Source organism: Lepisma saccharinum, chromosome 8 (genome assembly GCF_977018435.1).
Source record: "Lepisma saccharinum chromosome 8, izLepSacc3.1, whole genome shotgun sequence".
Taxonomy (NCBI): Eukaryota; Metazoa; Arthropoda; class Insecta; order Zygentoma; family Lepismatidae; genus Lepisma; species Lepisma saccharinum.
Window position 1 is genome coordinate 8,568,733 of NC_139236.1, and position 22,237 is coordinate 8,590,969.

At 35.3% G+C, this 22,237-nt stretch overlaps 1 protein-coding gene across 2 annotated transcripts in view; it reads left to right on the plus strand.

The window, feature by feature from the left end:
- Positions 1-22,237, plus strand: part of LOC145990855 (inactive dipeptidyl peptidase 10-like) — a 621,213-nt gene that overhangs the window by 525,825 nt on the left and 73,151 nt on the right. For both annotated transcript variants that reach the window (XM_083126291.1, XM_083126290.1), the window contains exon 7: positions 21,070-21,236. In XM_083126291.1, coding sequence (XP_082982417.1) covers positions 21,070-21,236 — 167 coding nt within the window. The remainder of the gene's footprint in view (positions 1-21,069; positions 21,237-22,237) is intronic.

A 22,237-nucleotide genomic window follows, 5' to 3' on the forward strand; every position in this document is an offset into this window, starting at 1 on the left:
ATAAATTAGACTCACTTAGTTGTTTCAACACATAGAAGTTGCATGATGGTTTACTGCTGATGATGTTCATTTGCTCTTCTTATGTACTACGTACGATGTAGCTTACTTGAGTAATTGGAATTTTGTACTGAACATAGGATTGCTTGTCTATTTTATTCCTATGTTGTTGAGTTTGTCCATATATGCCTTGGAAGAATCTAGATATATTGTGTTTGCAGTTTTATGTTTCTCTAAGGTTTCAGCTATGTAGTTTCTAACTCTGCTATCAGTGTGACTATTGATTTCTCTTTCTGGATGCCATGTTGGTTTCTGTTTATTCTTTTTTGCTGCTTGAATCTGACTTAGGTTGTTTGCTTTTTTTTCAGATCTTTTATTTTTTATTTTTTTGAATTTTAATTATTTTAATTTTACATTAACTAACATATTTTACTTTAACAAAATAATTTACTCTAGTATAAAAACTTCTACTAACAAAAATGTACTATTATAACTTTTAATTTTAGGAAATTGTATTTTTAAAACTTTAACTTTGAAAAATCGAATTTTAATTACTTTAATTTTACATTAACTAACATATTTTACTTTAACAACAAAATAATTTGCCTAGTATAAAAACTTCTACTAACAAAAATATACTATTATAACTTTTAATTTTAGAAAATTGTATTTTTAAAACTTTAATTTTAACCTAAGTCAGATTCAAGCAGCAAAAAAGAATAAACAGAAACCAACATGGCATCCAGAAAGAGAAATCAATAGTCACACTGATAGCAGAGTTAGAAACTACATAGCTGAAACCTTAGAGAAACATAAAACTGCAAACACAATATATCTAGATTCTTCCAAGGCATATATGGACAAACTCAACAACATAGGAATAAAATAGACAAGCAATCCTATGTTCAGTACAAAATTCCAATTACTCAAGTAAGCTACATCGTACGTAGTACATAAGAAGAGCAAATGAACATCATCAGCAGTAAACCATCATGCAACTTCTATGTGTTGAAACAACTAAGTGAGTCTAATTTATCAGAAAAATGCCTACATTACAGATTAATTACTACCAAAATACTAAGGCTTCAAAAGTGAACACTAAAAATAATGTTCAGACAAGTATAGGGCACCTTGCAAAGGATCATTACTCCCTTCATCTACAAGTCAACAACAATTATTCTAAATACTACGAACTTGGACAAAATACAGTCAAATACACAACACAAGAAGGAAAATAATTACAAGTAAAACAGCAGACACTCAATATCTCAAAACAATCAGGTAAAAATATTCTACAACAAACTGCCTCGTCCCCAAAACATATACAAATACAATCAATAAAAACTACTTGAAGAGGGAAAACTGACTACAGTCTCACAGACTTGATGTAAAATAACAGCAAAACTTAGAAGCATGCACAGTCAATAGTGCTCAATTTACATACAGTTCACATGCAAACTATCATGAAAAGGTTCAAAACAGTCTCCCAGCTCAGTTCTCATCTATACTTGGACAACAAAATCCTGCAACAAATTCTCAGAAATCCTACCTTTCCTACCCTTGCTTAAATAGCTAAAGTGCAATCTTCATACTAAAATATTGAAAAAAGGCATATCTATGTACATAAAAGTGTGAACAGATGTGTTTGTCTGTGTGTATTCTTAGATAAATGGATAAAAAAAGCAATATAGTTATAAATCAAAGACTATACCTAATAATATTAATTTCAAAATAAGCTGATAGAAAAAGATCTAATAACTACAGTATAAGCTTTTAATTTTTGTTAATTACAAAAAATAAAAGTTAAATACAGTAAATAAACTTGATCCCTTACATTGAAAAAGGAACATAAATTCAGAATATTTGAAAATAAAATCCTTAGGAAAATACTTGGGCCTAAAACAGATGAGGAGACAGATGAGTAGAGAAGATTACATAATTTAGAAGTACATAATTTGTATTCATGTCCAGATAGTATTAGAATGATTAAATCAAAAAGACTTAGATGTGTATATCATGTGGTACGAATGGGAGAGGAAAAAAGAGTATACAGGATTTTTGTTGGGAAACCTGATGGTAAAAGACCAATAGGAAGACCAAAACAAAGATGGAGGGATAATGTAGAGATGGACCTAAAGGAAATTGGTAGGGAAGGAAAGGAGTATATAGATCTTGCTCAGGACAAGGACAGATGAAAGGCATGTGTTGCTGCAGCCATGAACATTCGGGTTTAAGAAGACTAGAGAGTTAGTTAGTTATACATTAAATAAGCATAATATTTGGATTGTAAGTAGAGAATATAACAAATGTACAAAGCATTGTGCGTAAACTATGTCAACTTTGCATTATAAGCAGAAAATTAAACCAGTTTGCCCTAGAAATACATTTTAAGAATAGCCCAAAATAGCATGCGTAATAGAAAATTAAGAAAACTTTCTGATGCATAAAAGTACTGACTAGTGCTGAATGAATCAATTACTGTAAAATATTATTCTCTGATTCAAGTAATTTAACTGTAAACATTATCTTTTGTGTGTAAAATATAATTGTTAGTTGAACTGATAAGTACAAATATTAACTTTATACGCCTTCATACACTCTAAATAACATAACTTTGATATATAAATTAGTAACAATTTGTTAAAATTAAGTTAAACTGTAGAATTGTTTTCTTAAATAAATATAAACTAGTAAAAATACTAAACAAATAATTCCTTCTTTTCCTATTTAAAGGATGCCAAACAGTGTAAACCAGTTGTTAGTGGCTAAATAACATAAAATTTGAAGGCAGTAACAATATTTTTAAAAAATACTGTTATTTACCTAACTTTGTGAATTAAATACTAGTACATTTTGTCAAATTATAAATAAAATATACCTATTTCTTTGGTATTAGTACTATAGTGAAGGAAAATGTTACTAAAACTTGGCTAGTACAGTAAATCTGAGAGTTTTAGCTTTATTTGTCCGTAACTGGATATAATTGTAAGTTGTTAATCTCGCCAAACACAATCTTTACCTCAATTTTGGAAGCTAGCTGAACTTTAGCGTTGCGAATTACATATAGTGAAGGCCTCTATAGTGGAAAAATACACCCACTCTGTAAAAATTTGGAAATGTTGTCTCCTTCTCTGTCGAACCAGACCAAGAGTGTTCTCAAGTGTTTCAATATATTTCTTAACATAACTAACTTTTCAAAAAAACAATACCTTGTGCCCAGATAGCTTAGTTGGTATAGCGTTAGGCTTTTAACCTATCTGTCCAGGGTTCGAGTCCCTGTCTGGGCGATAACAATTTTTAAATTTTGTCATCGGGTCTTTTGCAGAATGGATATAAAATATGTTTACAGTCTAACAGATTATTATTTATCTAAAATTTTGCAAATAACCTTTTAAGTTTCTCAAATATCAGCATCTTTAGCTAACAGTACAGCATAACCAGTATTATTATAATAGAAATGTTCTGGTGGTAGAACCTACATCTACTGTAATATCTCTGTGGTATTAACTTACATGCAGCCCATAACTTTTGGGACTGTTTCTTCTCCGTTACATTTCCTCGCCATTTACCCTTAGCGTCGCGATTAGCCTCAGAAGCAAAAAAAGCGAAATCTTATATTTGTTCTTTTTATATCTCTGAAACCACCTACACAAAAGAACTACATTTCATGAATTTTGCAGTCTTCCTGTTTGATCTGTTAAATAATCCAGTCAATAAAAATATACTTACATAGAAAAATCTGTTTTTCAGATACTTTAATCGGGTAATCTGCTTTTGCGTATTTCCTCAGAAATATAGTTCTTGCTACATTTACATACATCGAAGTCTAGTTAGAGTTGGCCTGTAAGTACTTCTGGTACATGTAGTTACTTGAAAAAGCAAATATTGGGTGTATAAAAAAGTAGCATTCTTGTGAAACAGTAAAAAATCAACCTCATTTCCTCGTAGCATTAGCTGTAAATGCTTCTTGCAGGTTAACAAAGCTCTGGCGTGTGGGCCTACATCACCTACAATCCTTTGTAAAATTCGTGTTGTCCTATAAATTGTCGACATACATACTAAATCCCTAGTTACAGCCTAAGCTTTTAGTTTCAATCAGAGGATTTCAGTGTTCAAATAGTGATTGTAGCCTCGTATAATAAACCAAATGGAAATAACCCAAGTGTTGATGCACCCAAAAAACCAGTAATACTTCGAAAATACCTTGAAAAAGGCTATAAGGCTAAATTATTCTTCTAGCATAGAAAAAAGTTTAGCAAATGGACCTATGGTCCATATAGTCAGTCGTCTGTGAACTTCGTCTTGTCCTGTGAATTGTCAATATATTGATAAATGGTTATATATATTTTTTTATTTTTAAAAAAGAACAATGTTGGTAAGCGTCCTGTTATGGACCCATCGATAAAGGAATTTCAGTCTTTATAGACACACAATAATTTTCGTTACACTAAAAATTTGACCTCGTATAAAGGTAAATAGTCGAAATGATAAACATTTCGTGTACTTTATCCAGTAAGCCTTAGCTAGAAATACAATAACAGCGTTACAGACATAAAAATTAAGCAAGCTTTGATATTCTAGTGGCACATAATAAATATAAAATATCCTTTAAAATACTCTGACAAATAGTTGTGGGTTATCTGAGATCAAAATTTTCAAGCCCTCTCTCCTGCATAAATAGCTCTAGAATTCACTAAGCCTCAAAATAATAAAATAAAAAGCAGATGGAGAGTGATGCTGATCACATCATCTCCAAACAGCAAAAACAAAAGTATACAGAGCCCTACCTGATATATTTAGGAAACTTTTACCTAGTACAACAGTAACAAAATACTCAGCAAACTCTAAAATAAACAAACTTTCCTACGTAGCAGGCGTAACCTGACCTAAATAAATACATATAGAAATACAGAACCAAAAATAGCATAGTGGAAATCAGTAAACCCTAATAATAATAATAATAATAATAATAATAATATATTCTGTGGCTTACATTTTAGCTAAAAGTACTTTTTCTTTAGTGTTTTTGAAAAGATTTAAATAAATACTAAACTCTAAGTTAAAAATTTGTAAATGTATATATAATACAAAACAAAATAAATAAAAATTAATACATACCCTGCAAAAAATCAGTAAAAAAGTTGAAAACATCTCTTTGTGCATCCAAAATATAATAACAAATCCTTCCTGACTGGATTAAATTGTGTTATTTGAGTAATATTAAGCCTAAACTTGTCAAATAAAAGGGTAAAACTTGACAAAACACACTTCATGTGTACAAAATTTAATTCAAAACACATCTAAATTGTGTTATTTGAGTAAACGTGGAGAATAATCCTGTAAACTTGGAAAAAATCTCTCTCTCTCTCTCTCTCTCTCTGTGTGTGTGTGTGTGTGTGTGTGTGTGTGTGTTCGTGTGGATGTGTGTGGGTGTGTGTGGATGTGTGTGTAAGTGTGTGTGTGTGTGTCCAAAATGTAATAAAAAACACGTTCAAATCGTGTTATTTTGGTAAAAATTAACATAAAGTTGTAAAATAAACAGATAAAAGTTGAGAACACACACTTTGTGAGTCCAAAATTTAATAAAAAATGTTGCCTGATTAGTACAAATAGTGTTATTTTGGTAAAAATAGGTATAAAATTGTAAAATAATAAATTAAAAAGTAAAAATGTCTTTGTGAGTCCAAAATTTAATAAAAAATGTTGCCTGAATAGTATAAATAGTGTTATTTTGGTAAAAATTAACATAAAGTTGTAAAATAATAAGTTAAAAGTTGAAAAAATGTCTTTGTGAATCCAGAATTTAATGAAAAAATGTTGCTGATTAGTACAAATAGTGTTATTTTGGTAAAAATTAACATAAAGTTGTAAAATAATAAGTTAAAAGTTTAGAAAATGTCTTTTTGTGAGTCCAAAATTTAATAAAAAATGTTGCCTGAACAGCTGAAATTGTGTTATTTGAGTAATAATAAGCCTAATAAACAGATAGAAGTTGAGAACACACACTTAGTGTGTCGAAAATATAACTAAAAGTCTTTCCTGAATAGTACAAATAGTGTTATTTTTGTAAAAAATTAATATCAAGTTGTAAAATAATAAGTTAAAAGTTGAAAAAATGTCTTTGTGAGTCCAAAATTTAATAAAAAATGTAGCGTGAATAGTACAAATAGTGTTATTTAGGTTAAAAATAGGTATAAAATTGTAAAATAATAAGTTAAAAAGTTGTAAAAATATCTTTGTGCGTCCAAAATTTAATAAAAAAATGTTGCCTGAATAGTATAAATAGTGTTATTTTGGTAAAAAAAATTAACATAAAATTGTAAAATAATAAATTAAAAGTTGAAAAAATGTCTTTGCGAGTCCAAAATGTAATAAAAAATGTTGCCTGAATAGTACAAATAGTGTTATTTTTGTAAAAATAAGGATAAGCTGTGAAAATGTTTGACATAAAGTCAAAGTTTGGTAAAAAATAAACTCAAAATTAAGTTAAATAGCACACAGTAACATACATTTACTACCTAAATCAATAATCAAAGGGTCCTAAGTTCGTTACCCCGTGATAAAAGCAAATGGTGAAAACTGTAGGCCCCGTCCCTGATAGCTCTCCCTTCTTCATAGTACAGATAAAAAAAAACCTGCGCTAAAGCGTCCTGTGCCTTGGGGCAACCCTGAGCGGAATATTAATTGGCGGCGGAAACCAGTTCTACAAGCGACGCATAGCTTCGGAGATTTGACCCTTGCTGTGCATTTCCAGACATCCTTTGTTGTCTGGATCAATCCCTTCGCATGCCCTACAGTATTGCATAGCTGTCCCCTGTTCTTGCGTACTGGTTAACCTTGGAAAAACCGGTTCTGAAAACCTACCGACGCGTTCTCTGATTGGTCAATTGGGTTCGTTCTTTGTTCTGACGTTCTGACGTCATTTGACCTTGAACGCTCTTCCCCCAAATTCCTTTCTCGTCTACCCTCAGAGCGGAGCTCACCGGTCTCCTGTCTGGCGTGTTGCACCACCGTGTTTCATAATATAATGCAATTATTACATAGTACTAATTAATAATATTACATATCGCGGGTTCGAGTACCGGGACCGTCCCCAATCGTAATTGGACCTGTACCTACACCCATTACCACCTTTCATAGCGGTTCATAAACCATAGAAAACTTATTTTCAATATTATAAACATTAATATTAACATTTGATACATTACATACTTTGCAGTAATGAATATAAAATCATATGCATAGCGTTTAGTACCTCTAATTACCTTCTATATACATATTTTTCATAAAATAAATAATTATATATTCATAAAAAGTTATAAACATGCAAATACATAAATGTAAAGTATTCTAAGTACATGCAAATGAATTCTAAGTACGCGCGAATTAGTTATAAGTACGTGCAAATTAGTTATAAGTACGTGCAAATTAAATTGCGAATATTAAATAGCAACTGTCCTTATCTCATTTCTATACTACTATGATATAATGAAATTGATGAATGGACACTCACAAACATCCATGCCCAGGCCAGGATTCGGACCCGTGACCCCTGGCGTCGTAGCGCGATGTGCTAACCTCTCCGTCACGTGGGCCGGCAGTGCATTGAAAGTGAAAAAATGATTTAAAATGCCACTTTAATAAGTAAAATAATAATTTGATAATGAGCACATACAGTCTTGTAATTAAATTCAATGAACGTCACTCCAGTGGTGCATAGAAATCTTATAAAATATATTACTTCAGAAACTGCCATTAGCTTCCCATTTGATTTTAACCTTCAACCTTCTCATTGCTCGTGAGAAAGAAAAATACGAAATAAATAAATTAATTGTAATAATTCTACGTATTATTGTACTGGGAAGCGGAGTTTACAGATGCTATCAGTTACGGATATGCTCCCAATTTTTGATGCATCAGGACGCAACGCCTATGCGACAAGTGCAGTCTGTATGTACAGGAACTGATAAAAACCCAACATGCCATCACAAGGTATCTACGAATCTACGAAAAATTCTGCAATGGACTGCATGCTAGGCGATGTGACCTGTTTTAGTCAGGTCTATCAACTGATGTTGTTATAGAACCGTATATTACCATATCATATTATGTAGTTAAATATATTGTAGAAGCACTTTTAAATATAAAAACAATATGTAACAAACGTAAATGAACGAAATACTACAGACAAAATGTATTACGTTCTCACCAATATTTCAAGAATTAGTACAAGTCAAATACAGGGAAACACATGACTCTGTTTTAAACTATATATCTCTTCAATCTCTGACTCTACAAGCACGAAATCATGAGCTATGAATTTGCTCCAGTGTCTTTAGGACGTAAATTACATAATTTGTTGCATATTTGCTGTTAACCAACATTTACCACAATTTTAGAGAGTAAATTAATAATTGAAGTTTTTAAATTCAATTAAGATTTATGGTAACTTTATCAAACATAACCCATAATTTATCAAATTTTCTGCCCTTTCATTTTGGTTATCTTTACTTTTTTTGTACAATGTACAGTTTTCTAGATATTGTAATTTTTAGTTTTCAAGGTGCATTTTTGGCACAATTTTTTTCAAGTTGGTGGCGAACCTACATTTCGGAGAGTGGTAAACTTTTCAAATTCCTCACATGTTTCTTACTACAAAGCTAATTGGTTGCATTTCTATTTCAATTAGTTCCTCAGCTGGCTAAAAAATTCCACAACTTTACTCGTTTCAATCATTAAGAATAGTAATTTTCCGCCAGATGGCACGAAACAATTATAGTTTTTTTCTAATTTCTTATTGTGTAAGCATATAGAAAAACGCACATGTACTAAGTAAGATATTAGATAATAAATCTTTCTAATAGAAACATGGAAAATATTTGCTCCTATCACTACATTGTAGGAAAAAGAATTAATTTATCGTTATTATCTTTGAAAGTTTTTCATATAATTGCAAATAAAAAGCAGGGAATATTTATTGAAAGTAATCAAAAATTCTTATTATCTCGTCGCACATTACGAAACATTCAGTAGTAATCTTTCGAAACAGATGCTGCGCACGAAGGAAAATAAAATATTTCTTATTTGAGTTATTAAGAACCAAGTTCCTCCTCACGGAAAATACCTAGAGAAGCAATGCCAAGCCTCCAACTATATTCGGCATACATGCTAATGTAATGAATAGAATAGATAACTCGAATTGAGACTTTCTGCCTGTACATTACGTATTCAATCTTGTAGATGCTTATTCATCTTCTTCACTGCACTATCAGGAGGGCACCAATAGCTTGTTTATCTTATGATGACGAAACGAAGGTAAGAGGTGAATTGAACTATTTAAACGAATTTGTAAATGTAGTGTTGCAATATGCAGATAGAAAAAATGTCAGAAACTGAACACACGAATGCGCATTTTCTGTTGCACGATGCTTTCTCCTTTATAAGCAATAATCCCATATACACTTTATGGCTTGAGATGAAATAAATATTCTTGATTGATTGATTGAGTTGTCCACTTTATGCACAGTAAGGCTAATTGGGACTGGATTTACAGTTTAAAGTGGGATCCGAGCCTCCATCAGGTATCGAAATTAATATACTGACGGGTAGCTACGTATTATACAGAACGTGCAACAAAACTAATAACGTAATACAAATAATACACACTACAATGTAATTTGATAAAGTTTAGTAAATCTCTTTGAATTTCTTGAGCTGATGTCTGCAGTTTTGCAATTTCCAAGTTCCCGTCCAACCGTTCGACGATGCTTGTGACTACCGCATCTTCTTCTCCACAGGCTAAGGTAAACATTCTTACCTAGAGATTGTACTTGTTCCGCTGTTTAATATCTGTATATTGCAACACTGTCGTTACGTCTTCACGTGGCTTCACATTGAAGCGATACATTCACTTTACCGCTAACACGTCATTGCACACAAAAAACGTGAAGCTTGGTTACGGGCCGGGGCTGAACACTATCTTACTCTAGACTTGAGAAGTTGTATCTTTGAGGGTGATCGCTGACCAAACCCGACTGCGCAGTAATCACAGATGGTCATTCTCCTCTTATACGAGCTATCACTCATACAGCGAGTAGGCGGCAAGTATGGAAATCTCTCTCTCTCTCTCTCTCTCTCTCTCTCTCTCTCTCTCTTTCTCTCTCTATCTCTCTCTCTCTCTCTCTCTCTCTTTCTCTCTCTATCTCTCTCTCTCTTACCCTTTCTCTCTGAGCGAGGTAGCCAAGGTCACCCCAAGGATAGAGCCCGTCAACTCTATACTCTATCCTGGGAAAATGTGGAGCAAACAAACGAAAACATGTCTTCTGCAAAAGTAGTGACTCGAGAGGGCTCGACGAATGAATGCATGAGAAGGAAAGGGATTGTTTGAAGGGGCAACGTGACTGCAGCTGGCAGTCGTTTGCAGCAGCGTCGACTGCTTCGCTCCGCCCACTCGCTTCCTCCCCTTTTGTACCGTTATGAGCGGCGTTGGTTCACAGATCCCTGGGACAGATTGCAGTAATAAAAATATCACCATTAGGGGGGGAGGGGTGAGGGCAATATTTTCACTCAGAAATTTAGTTCAGAGGCTCTGTGTAATCAAATTATACACTTAAAGATCAATTGAGAGAGTTCACGTATGGACTTGAATTTTGTAATATAATTAGTAATGAAAACGCTTCATTAAAGGAAAATGAAGCACATGACCTCGTAGATAATAACACCGTTTGCTGTCACAAGCACACCAAAGAGATTTCTTGTGAAAAAGAGCCGCTAAAACTTGAAAGGAAGAATTGTCAGGTTTCCCTGCGATGTGAGTGATATTTCCTGATATGTCAGCAAAAGTTCCAAGGACAAGTTCTGGCCTGGAGATGGAAGTTCCGCGGTGAGAGCCCAGCATCCAATTTAATCTTTCATCTCCAAAAGGGGTAGGAAGATGGGACTAATCAAGGAGCTTCAAAATGAGAAGGGAATGAGTAGAGTGATGGATATTTGCCGAGTAGCCTAAACATCCATTCCACAGAAGTAGTGGTGTGCATAATCATATAAGTACAGGATGGAACACAACAAGGAAACCCTTAAGATGCAGCTGCTTTGGCCACAACAAATTGTTCGGCAAAATTAAACTTTTTGTCGCTCCCATGAACCAAATTAGGTGATTCTTATAGATTTCGAGCTCCTGAGTTCGAATCCGCAACCCGTTTTTCTCCAAGACGTACCAGTTTTGAGGGAGGGGGTGGGGGCGGGTTTCAATTACCACGCAAAGGTGCTATTCTCCCCCCATATAAAATTGCATGCTATCATCAGAATTTCAATATAAAACAAGCAGATACAACTACATAAAGAGTAAAAGTTCAACATTTGCATGTCAATTGGTGTTCCTGCTCCTCTTGTAATTTGTACAGGGTGTCTCGCGCGTCGCATTCCAACAGAAGTCGGCCAACATATTCACGCTCCATTTCCCACTGTAGCGCCTCTCCATGGTAGCTATTTGTTGATGAAACCTTTCACCGTGTCCATCGGAGACCTCACCCAAGCTCTACTGTTGGTGACTTATGATTCCCGAGATAATTCTTCAGTGATGTAGTCAAATTTCAGTTGTTCCATAAGCGACAGAATGTCACTGCAATACACCAAATCACCATCCTTTGTAAAATTAGGAACTAGGCTCACCTCTCTTTTTCTGTACATCGATATATTCACATCTCGGTCAAGTAGATTCCATTGTTGAAGTCGTGATGCAAGCAACAGGGCCTTGGTCTTCGGAAGGTTTAAGTCTCTGATCAGAACATTCAGTTCTTCCTGACTTATCACATGTGGTTCCTTAGTGTCAGATACTGGGGCGTAATTGGGATCTGAATGCGTACTCGAAGATTGTGCAACATCCTGACAAGTCGCAGGTTCTTCGTCGGATGAAACACTGCTCAGTGTGTATGAGTCTGGTGGTACGGGTACAGGCAGAACAACATCATGTGGGACAGGTCTCCTCGTGGAATCCAAGTCAGGATACTGTATTTTATGCTTCGTGCCTTTTCAGAAACCTGTAATATTGGTCAGGCAGAAGTAACAGTCTGCAACATGATCCCGGTGCTCGCGCCAACCCATAGGTACAGCGAATGGTATCGATTTATGTGTACCTTTCAACCATCCTTTTAGAGAACGCGCACACGAGTTACAACTTTGTTTGGGAGCCCAATCGCGATCCTGGTCGCCGACTTTACACCCAAAGTACAGGTGGTACGCTGTCTTTAGGAACGGTGACAATGCCCTACTTTGCTCCTTGAAGACCACTTCCCCACATATGTAGCAGAATGAATCTACCGAGTTTTTGCAAGTTCGTGGCATGTTGGTTTAACACAAATGTCAATATTTCACGCAGAAATATTTTTGCTTAACGATATAAACAGACACAGAGTAACGCGACTCTCTTACACCACGATCACCTCGGAAGTAAAATATCTGCTTCATGGGACAACGAGGTGGATGTCTTGGCACCTTTTTCCAGCCACATCCTGTTTGTCGTCTAGACAAGGGGGTGCAAACGAATGACCACAAGTTGATTACGAATCCTTTTACCTTGAAGGAAGCCGAGGTGACAGTGTAGGAAGAGTGTAACGAAAATAAAACTTTGAACTCCAATGTACACAAATAAGCCTGTCACACATAGTTAAAAATTGTAAGATACCATTCATTTTAGAGCCAGTCACTTATGGCTCATGGGACATCGTGAAAATATTTCTTCCAGTAGTAATGTTAAAATGCAATATTATTCACATTTTTGTTTTGACATTTATCTGGAATTCTCAAAAAAATGTGTGTTGTGGCCGAATTCACTGTTTTTTTGGAGTGGGTGGGTTGTATTTGGAATTTTCTTCTATTTCGGGGGGGGGGGGTTGTGGGGGCAGGGGAAAGAATGTTCCTAGGATATAGTAACAATTCTTGGATTGAGGTAAAAATACACAATTATGCATTCCAAGCATAACAAATACAATTTCATTACAAAAATACAATTTTTCGGTAATTTTTTTATGGAAAATGCCCCCTAAAAAAAACCTTACGTGCTGGAACTTTTTCAATGCGATATTCGTAATCAGCGACTCGAAATCTATAAGGTACACCCTTTCATCCTCGTGGGAGGATTTTCATGCCGATCAGTGTTATCGTTCATAGAGACATGCTCGCCTCTTTCTGTGCTGGATAGTAAAAATTTGAATGTTTTGGAAAAATCAGTCTTAGTAACTAACCACATGGAAAATATATTAACTACGGATTTTAGGGAAGTGAATATAAATTAGAACTAACCGCATTAGATCTTATTTACATTCTTTATTTGTATATTTAGGAGGGAAACAAAATGTATATGGGCCATTCCATGTGAAAGTGCCCTGAAACTCAATTTTTAAAATTAAAAGCAATGATGTGACTTTATCTTATCTTTTGCGTGAACAATCTAAAATTGTAACTAGCAACAACATACATAATTATGTTAGAAGGTAGAAGAGTAGAAGTTATTTCACATATCGTTCTTTTATTTTAACTTTTTGATTTACTTCTGTTTTCTATTGTGCCCCACCCATGACAAATAAAAACATTTATTTCTCCATTAACTGTTACATTTTCCCTTCCAAGTCCACAAGAATATTAAAAGGTCAAGTACCTTCTTCTCTTCCTCTTAAGTATTTTTTTTCGTCATTTGACAATTTACAGAAATTAAAATAAATTTCTTATGAGGCAGTGTTTCGTCGGTCCTACCAGTGTCACAAAATTGTTCACTTGTAGTTACACATCTGGGAAAGTATTTTAAGGGTAGTTGTGTTTAATCAACAGTGTTAAGTTTCATGTTCCATCGTGCAGAAACTGTTAGCAAAATGTTGCTTAACTATCAGTAGAATAGTTACTTTAATATCAATAATGTAGGCGCGTGTTCCACCTGTGACAAGGGAATGCCCACATGGAAATAGAAAATAAGAACTTACAATCTGGCCATTTTCCTCGAGGGAGTGAAACCACGCACGGAAAATTTCAGTCACTATCACTGGTTTTAAATATGTGACTCTGAAATCTCCGGATCATTAATGCATCATCTTCACCACAAGCTCATTATCAGGTTAAAACAAAGGTTACCGGACACATCGCTGTTTCTCAAAGTTACAATATGCTCAATAACGGAACACATGGGCGTCCGCAGGATTTTTTCCATGGAGGTAAAAGCAAGATATTTTTTCAGGGGGGGGGGGCAAACGAGGAACATTTTTCCCATAATATTGTTGTCCTCTCATAAACATTGCTTCAATTTGAATTTATCATGTTCTTGCAATAATTAACATATATTATTGATTGATTTAGTTTATTTTACTTCGAGTTTTGTGTCTCTTGGCTAATTTGCGAAGATGGGGATGAGTGATGAAATGATGAAATTGATGAATGGACATTCACAAACAACCAAGCCCGAGCGGGATTCGAACCCGGGACCCATGTAACATATATGACCTTCTGTCACCCCCAGTCGACTGCAGCTTTTCAAGCGCTAACTATTGCACCTGTGTTCTGTTAATCAGTGTTGAACTCCGGGACTTGCACGGTATTGGCTAGAGTTTGTGACGTCACCAAGAGCACAAGAGTGGAACTAAGCTATGCGGAGAATGTACCTAGGTGGTAAATGTCCCACGAAACGTTGTGTTTTTATACATCTTTTCATATTATACACAAGAACTGTTCATTTAATGACAACAAGAGATTGTTCAGACGTTGTTTGCGTGATATCTTGTTCATTTAGTCCGGCTTTTCTTTGCAGCTAAACTTTGCATTTATTTGGAGAGACGCATTTAAATGTCTTATTCTAAGGAAAGTTCTTGTCCGGACGTATTCTGAAATGACTTTTTTTTGGATATCCTGGAATTATCCTTTCATATTTTTACGTTACCTTTCAGATTCTTAAGTATATCGCGACGATGAGGATACATTTGTATTTCTGTTTCTTTTATATTCAGCGTCGCTTTTCTTACACTTTTGGCTAATCGCGACGAAAAGGATGAGTGATGATTACTTTAAATTAATCAAGGAAACACCTATGCCCGCGCTGGGACTTGAACCCGGGAACTTCAGAGACGAAATCGAAAGTCGACCACTTAACGCCCTCGACTACCGGGCCGGCGAATGAATCAGATGATGGAGAAGTAAACGATGGCTTTTGGGGAACATTCAAATAGCAATACTTCTTCAAGATAATATATCGTAAGAACTTCATTCTTTCGGGCTAACGAGGCTCTGGCATGTGGGCCAACAATCTGTGTATTACTCTGTAGGGTTTGTGCTCCTTGTCCTATCCACAGGGATTTGTGATCATTCCTTCATCCATTTCAACTACTCAGCATTCATTTTCATCGTTGCGATTAGTCAAGTAGTAAATTATACGTAAAATAAAAAAAAAACAATACTAATTCAAAACAAAAATAATAGAACGAACGTTACGTCTTCCTCGGTATTCGATTGTAGGTTCCCTCTATTATAAGGACGTCGCACTTTTCAGCTAACAGTCAGAGATTGCTTCTCGGTCGAATGATACTTATGATAATGGGAGGTCAATGCAAGCTGAGAATTATATTTTGATCTTTTATCCATCTGAGTTTGAGGATCTCTTTCGAGATTTCATTTCTAACAATATTTTAAGTTAAATACTTATGCGAGTTCCTATCATAATCTGTAATAGTTACATTTGTTGTGAGAACATACTTAATACATTAATTAACTTTATGTACATATTACATTATCCGTTGCTTTTCCGAATTAAATATCGTATCATATATCCAACACACACACAAAATGTATTTTATTAAATAATAGACCCAGCAGTGCGCCTTTAAGTGAGCGCAATTAAGCAAAACAATATGAAATATTAAATCTCCGTTTGTTTTTTATACTTTATTTGGTTATTTCACTTCGCTTTTGTCACTTTTGTCTAATTGAGAAGATGTGAATGAGTGATGATATGATGGAATTGATGAATGGACACTCACAAACATCGATGCGCAAGCCGGGATTCAAACCTGGGACCCCTGGCATCGTAGCACGATGTGATAACCACTCTGCTACGGAGGCCGGATATTAAATCTACGTGATAAGAGTGTCTACAGTATGTTTGAGTTGAGTCAAACACATTTCATAAAGTGTCAGTATTCTCGCGCCATGTATCCAAATATGTACTAATAACCAGTGGCCCAACAGGCAGTGAGGGCTAAGATCTACCTACCGACTGCCGACCTCACTTCCACCTGCCGAGGCAGGAGATCGTCCGACCAACGGGGTGACGTGTGGTGAGTAAGACGAATTTCTAGTCATTTTTGTTGTTTCCCTGAAAGAGTTACGCTACTCATTCATTACTCCTGAATTTCCTTACAATGTTAGGAGGCCATCGGTCTCAAACACAAGCCGAAATCTCAGGAGAAAAGTTGCTATGCTTCATCCCAGGAGACTCAAATCTGCACTTTCTGTAGCAGGAGCCCAAAGCATGACACCTTAATCCGAACGGCCACGGTCTGGGACTGAATATGCGCTAAGTTCAAAAGCAAAAGTACCTTCTGCGCATTGCAGCATGCCATGAATGAATATAGGAATTATGGTTCAACATTTCGGCCATTGATAAAGGTGATGTTAGCATTACGTTCCGCCTCTTAACCCCCAGCTGCTATTTTTCTATTAGACCTTTGAACACTAATTAAATAGTAATATTTTATTAGTCCCTCAAAACAGTTTTCATACAAGGACGTTGCTGAGAGAATCCCACTAGGGACCAACCACCCACAGGAACATAATCCGCGTCTCCAGCCCGGCAGTCAGACTATTTACCGCCTGGACCGCAGTAGCTTTCTAAAAACAAATATGAAATAAATTAAAGCCAGCAAAGTAGTATTATATTTGTACCATATATTTACATTATAATATAGAAATATAATAGCCGTGTATATAAAATATTATATTGATAATACAAAAGTTATTGATAAACTTGTCCTCGCTTTGATAAGCATGCATAACATTGAATAGCTTCTTTAGGCATTATCTACATGACAGCTTATCTCATTGTCTGACGGCAATGTTGAAAGGATGTGCAAGGGCAAAACGTATGTCTTGTAAGTGGTACATTACATTTTCAGCACTATTTCTCAACAAACACACATGAGGCGAAGTAACACAGTGCAAGTGTTAATTAAGTGACCCACGAGATGTTTAAAGAATTATTTTCGTAGGCGATGTTTCAACTTCAAAGCTAAAAAGATCTTATCTTGCTCTCAATATTCAATAAAGCAATAATTAGAAACTGAGTTTCGATTGTGTAATGGTTTTTGAAAGTTTCACACTTGATGATGCGGAAGGCGAGTGTGGAAGTAAGTTTGACGTTTGGAGGAACAAAATAAATCAATCCTGATTTTTGGGAACCGTTGGTTACTTTATTTCAGGTGATTTCATTCTATTATTATTACACGTGGCAATATAACAAACAGAGTGATTCCTACTCATTTTACCGGCATTCAAGAATAGGTGTGTATACGTAAGAAATACATCCATTTATTTCAAGCTTCCATATACGCTAAAGAATTAAGTTCGATTCTGTCCTCTTCATGACGTCATAGCGCGTACAGGATTATGAGAGAAAAACTCGGAACCTCAGGAAAGGCCTACCTAATAAAGGTACCTTGCTTTAAAAATACGTTATTGTAATATCACAATAAGTAAAGGATTTTTAAACTTAATTATAACTGAAAAATAATTTAGTTGGTTTCGGTATTTTGTTAAAACACAAGAAATTTGTAAAACGTTATAAGAGCAATGTAGCTATGAATGTGTAAACAATTTTAGTGTAACCTTGAAAAAAATGTAAAGAAATTCTCTGTATAAAAGAGCGATAGCTTTGTAAGCATGTGGGACATTCTCCTGGTTGCTGCAAGACTGATGATTCAGGGGACGTTGGGAAATATCTTGCCGCGCTCTTCGGGCCGGCTTTGGGGTACTTGATTTTCAAGGCGGATATTTTATTACCCAACTCTGAAAAAGGCGTTCTCCTGCATCATCAAAAGACCAGGGTTTTAAACTGCGGTATAACTAATAGGTTTCAGCCTACAAGTTATATCGGATGAATTGTCTGTTAAAAAGTTTTGTATATCGTCAGAAGTTCAAATGAATCTCTATGTAAAGAGATCCTAATGATCTTTCATTTCAAACCAATATAGGTAAAATATAAACAAATCCTAAACCACAGATCACGATTATTTTGGCATATGGAAGGCAGCTCGACATATTTGCCAAAGAAATACAAGATGACGAAAGAGGGATATTGTTGGAACTCGAAATAGAAAAAGACCTAGATATATTGATGAAAAGGAAGAGAGGACAAGAAATTGAAACCGCTGGGCATCAAAAGAAGTGTGCAGCAGGGGTATTCTGCCACAAAAGAAGTGATGTAAGTGAGGTGACAAAAATAAATTTTATAAAGAATATGGAGAACAGAATCAAGAAAATATGCACGAAAGAATGTGAAAAAGAAGGCAAAAATAAATAGCCTATGGAAACAGCTGGAAAAGAATGGCTGTGAAAAGGAGGATAGACTGGACATAAACAGAAGAAGGAAGAAAACGGGCAGGGGAGAATTGGAAGAGAAAGAAAAAGAGGAAGAGAAAGAAAAAGAGAGGAGGTTTGGAATAAGGAGTATGGGGAAGACCAAAGAAAATATATGCAAAGTGCTTAGGAAAGCGGGCATTAAAACTTACAGGAAGGGAGGGCGAAGCATCTTAAGAATAGCGAAGAATGCAAACAAGAAAACTGAAAACAGAGAAGAGGAAGAGGAAGGGATTATCTACGAAGTGAAGTGTAAAGAATGTCAGAGTGTGTACATAGGAGAAACGAAAAAGAGGCAAGAGGTTGAAAGAACATAGGGATGATGTACGACTTAACACAGAGAGAGAAATGAGATATTTAAACACACGAGAGAAACAGGACATGACATAGAGTGGGATGAGGCTAAACAGATAGGAAGGGAGAAGAGAGTACTAGTCAGAAAATGGAAGGAGACCAAGGAAATAAAGAAGAAAGGTGAAGAAGACACAATGAACTGGAATGGGGGACTGAAGATAAACAAAGAATGGAAGAAGGTGTTAGAAAGAGTGGAAAGGACAAGAGCGAAGGAGGAGAGAAGATGGAAGAGGAATGAAGAAAGAAAGGATAAGAAAAAAGAGTGTGAGATAAAGAGTCCAACCACTTTCCAGGTGAAAGGAAATGTTTAGCTAAATCGCCTGTCAGGTGAAAGTACAGTTGACAAGGGAAGGCCACCTGCTGGAAAGTTCCAGAAGAAAACAACTTTCTAATAATCTTGTGTCTGAAGATGAGTGATTTTTATGTATATACTTCCTGTTTTCTAGAAGGTTGAAACGTTACGTTTAGTTTTGTTTTAGAATAAAATAAATTTCTGCCTTGGTCAGCATATTGAGTTTTTCATATCATGGAGACAAGGCTTAACGGGGAGATAATAGCTGTATTATTATTATTATTGTATGTTTGATTAAGTAGCCAAAATCAAGATTTTGGGTATCCTTTGAGGGAACTAATTTTCCTTAATGTCACATACGTGTAAGGATATAAGAAACAAACAAACAAACTTGGTTACCATGTGAAAGTAATAGCAAAGAAATAGCTGCCAATCCAAAATGGCGGATGTTGTTTTATGAAAAGAGCAACCATATCTATTAAATCAATGGTCCTTTTTCTCAATTAAGAGTTGCTTATATTTAAGGTTATCTTAGGTTTTTCGATATAACCAACATATTAATTAATGAACCACAAATTGATAATTTTTTCATATTTTTTTCTTAAAATTTTATGTTTATCATGAATTTACCATTGATCTAGACATCTGAGAAGAAAGTCTCCCGGACAAATATTGTTACGTAATCGCTTATCTTTCACTTGACATATTATTACAATTGTCGGGTTTGACCTTAAAATTCATATAAAAAGTATGAATACGTACAGTGTAATATATATCTTCTAACCACTAATATTAACAGGTAAAGTCAACTTTGAAAGTTGTTCGAATGCGAAGAAACATTTTCTCTCTTCACCGAAAATTATTGAATAAATGTGTTGACTTCAGTGGATTGAAACATTAAAGCTTAAAAAACGTGAAAAGAGTGCATCATGACATAAACAATTATATGCACATAAAGAACAAATGTGCACTAACACACCGGAAATGTTTATACATGTGTTGTTCGACTTGTGGTAAGTGGTCCCAGTAAGTTTAAACGAATTCATATTTTTAGTTATGTCTTTCCTTAAACAGATAAATATTTATTGCGCAAAATTTCCCCACGAGCTACTAACTAACTTATTTATTTACTTATATTATTTATTTATCTTATCAGATGTATCGCATATTCTGTTTATTAACTTCCTAGTGAACATAAACATTAGCTTCGTCACTGTGAAGGACTTTTGATTCCAATGCAAGCGTCACACTGTAATTGTTCGAGACAACCATTCATAATGCTTATCTCTTCGTGTTAAAATCATGTACAGTGACACGTGAACTTTTCACTCTAGATATCAGTATAATCGCTATGCGATACTAAGGCGTTAGAGGCATTTTAATGCTTTTTTCTGACACCTCACAAAGGAGGGAATGCGTACAAGCATTCATTAATAACTTTTTTACAGGTTAAAGATACATAGAAAATATTTTCGCCATTGCATTCCTCGTGAAATTCTAGCACATCCCCACACCCTTCCCATTAAAAATGTTTGAGTTGAATTCAATTTGGCGACCAACGATATGGCGGACGTCCGCTCGAAACACACCAATATGTTTCCCCCTAGGCCTAACCTATTTCTATCATGACCATTTGTACTCAGCATAACTCTTACATTTTATTGGGGCTGTTAAGAGACTTTTGAAACATCCAGTATAGATTTAAATGTAAAAACATGCATGCCTATATACCTATTAATACCCAAAGTAATAAATAAGTATATTTTGGACATGGAATATTGCTTTACCTAATTTCAAGGTGACTTTTGTCTTTCTTGTAGAAGAAATCCTGCAGAGCAACAGCGCCATGTGGTTTTCCAAAGACTCTTCATATTTACTCTTTGCATCTTTCAATGACACCCTGGTGGGAGAGTACAAGTACTCTTGGTACGGGAAGCTAGACACGAGGAAGGTGTATCCAGAAATTAGAAGTCTTCGGTATCCAAAAGTAAGTTATATTTATATAAGCTATATTTATAAGTATCACCTACAAATTCTCGCAGCTTGTAGAACATTTATTTATTTCTGCACCACAAGTCAGAGCCCTATCTTCAGGGCGCTCAAGGGTCGTCGAACTGAAAAAAGAAAACAGCACATGTAAAGATATTGGTGCACTATTTATTGGCATTCTTACTTGTTTCCAAAGAAATGTATCTAAAAATTTATTTGCTTCTTTGGCTCGTAACATTACAACCATTACTTGAGAGTTACATCAAGTTTGTACTTGTTGTTTACAAACAGTTGTAGCGTACATTCACGGACATTTCTGGGTTGTAACAAGAGGCGTCTTCTGAACGCATGCACCGCATGCGTTCAGGAGACGCGTCTGGTTGTAACTGTACCATTAGCTTTCAATGGGATTGTTACAACCCAGAAGTGTCCGTGACTATGCAATTTACTCGTAATGAGGGGATATGTAAGGTAACGAATGATGGCTAAACGTCAGTACAGGGTCATTTTGAAAATCGAAGAGTCAGGACTTATGCGTTTGCCACTTGATGAAGTGGGTAAGTCAAACCGGAATTTGTTCGGTACAGCTGTACAAGTGCATTTTTTCTTTTAAGACCAATAGAAGGTCGAAGTAGGTGCGTCTGAGACTCGTTTTATACCGAAACATTCAGTGACTATAGATCGACCACAAGGAAAAAATCTTCGGTCAAAAGCGTTCGCGCATCTTCCCTGCTCTTCTCGGGGCTCTGATGCAGTGTTGCCAACTGAGACTTGAAAAAAATCGAAAGATTGTTTTGATCTAACTGTAGCGGATGAATAACGTTCTCGGGGAGAGAGGCATGTGCCCCCAAATCTTGGACGTCTGCAGATTTTTTCCAGGAAAGAGCAAGCAAGGTATTTTTCCAGGGGGTAAACGAGGCATATTACCCCATAATAGAGCCCCTCCAAAAACACCACTTGAGTTTGAAATTATCACGATGCTGCATCGCCATTATAATC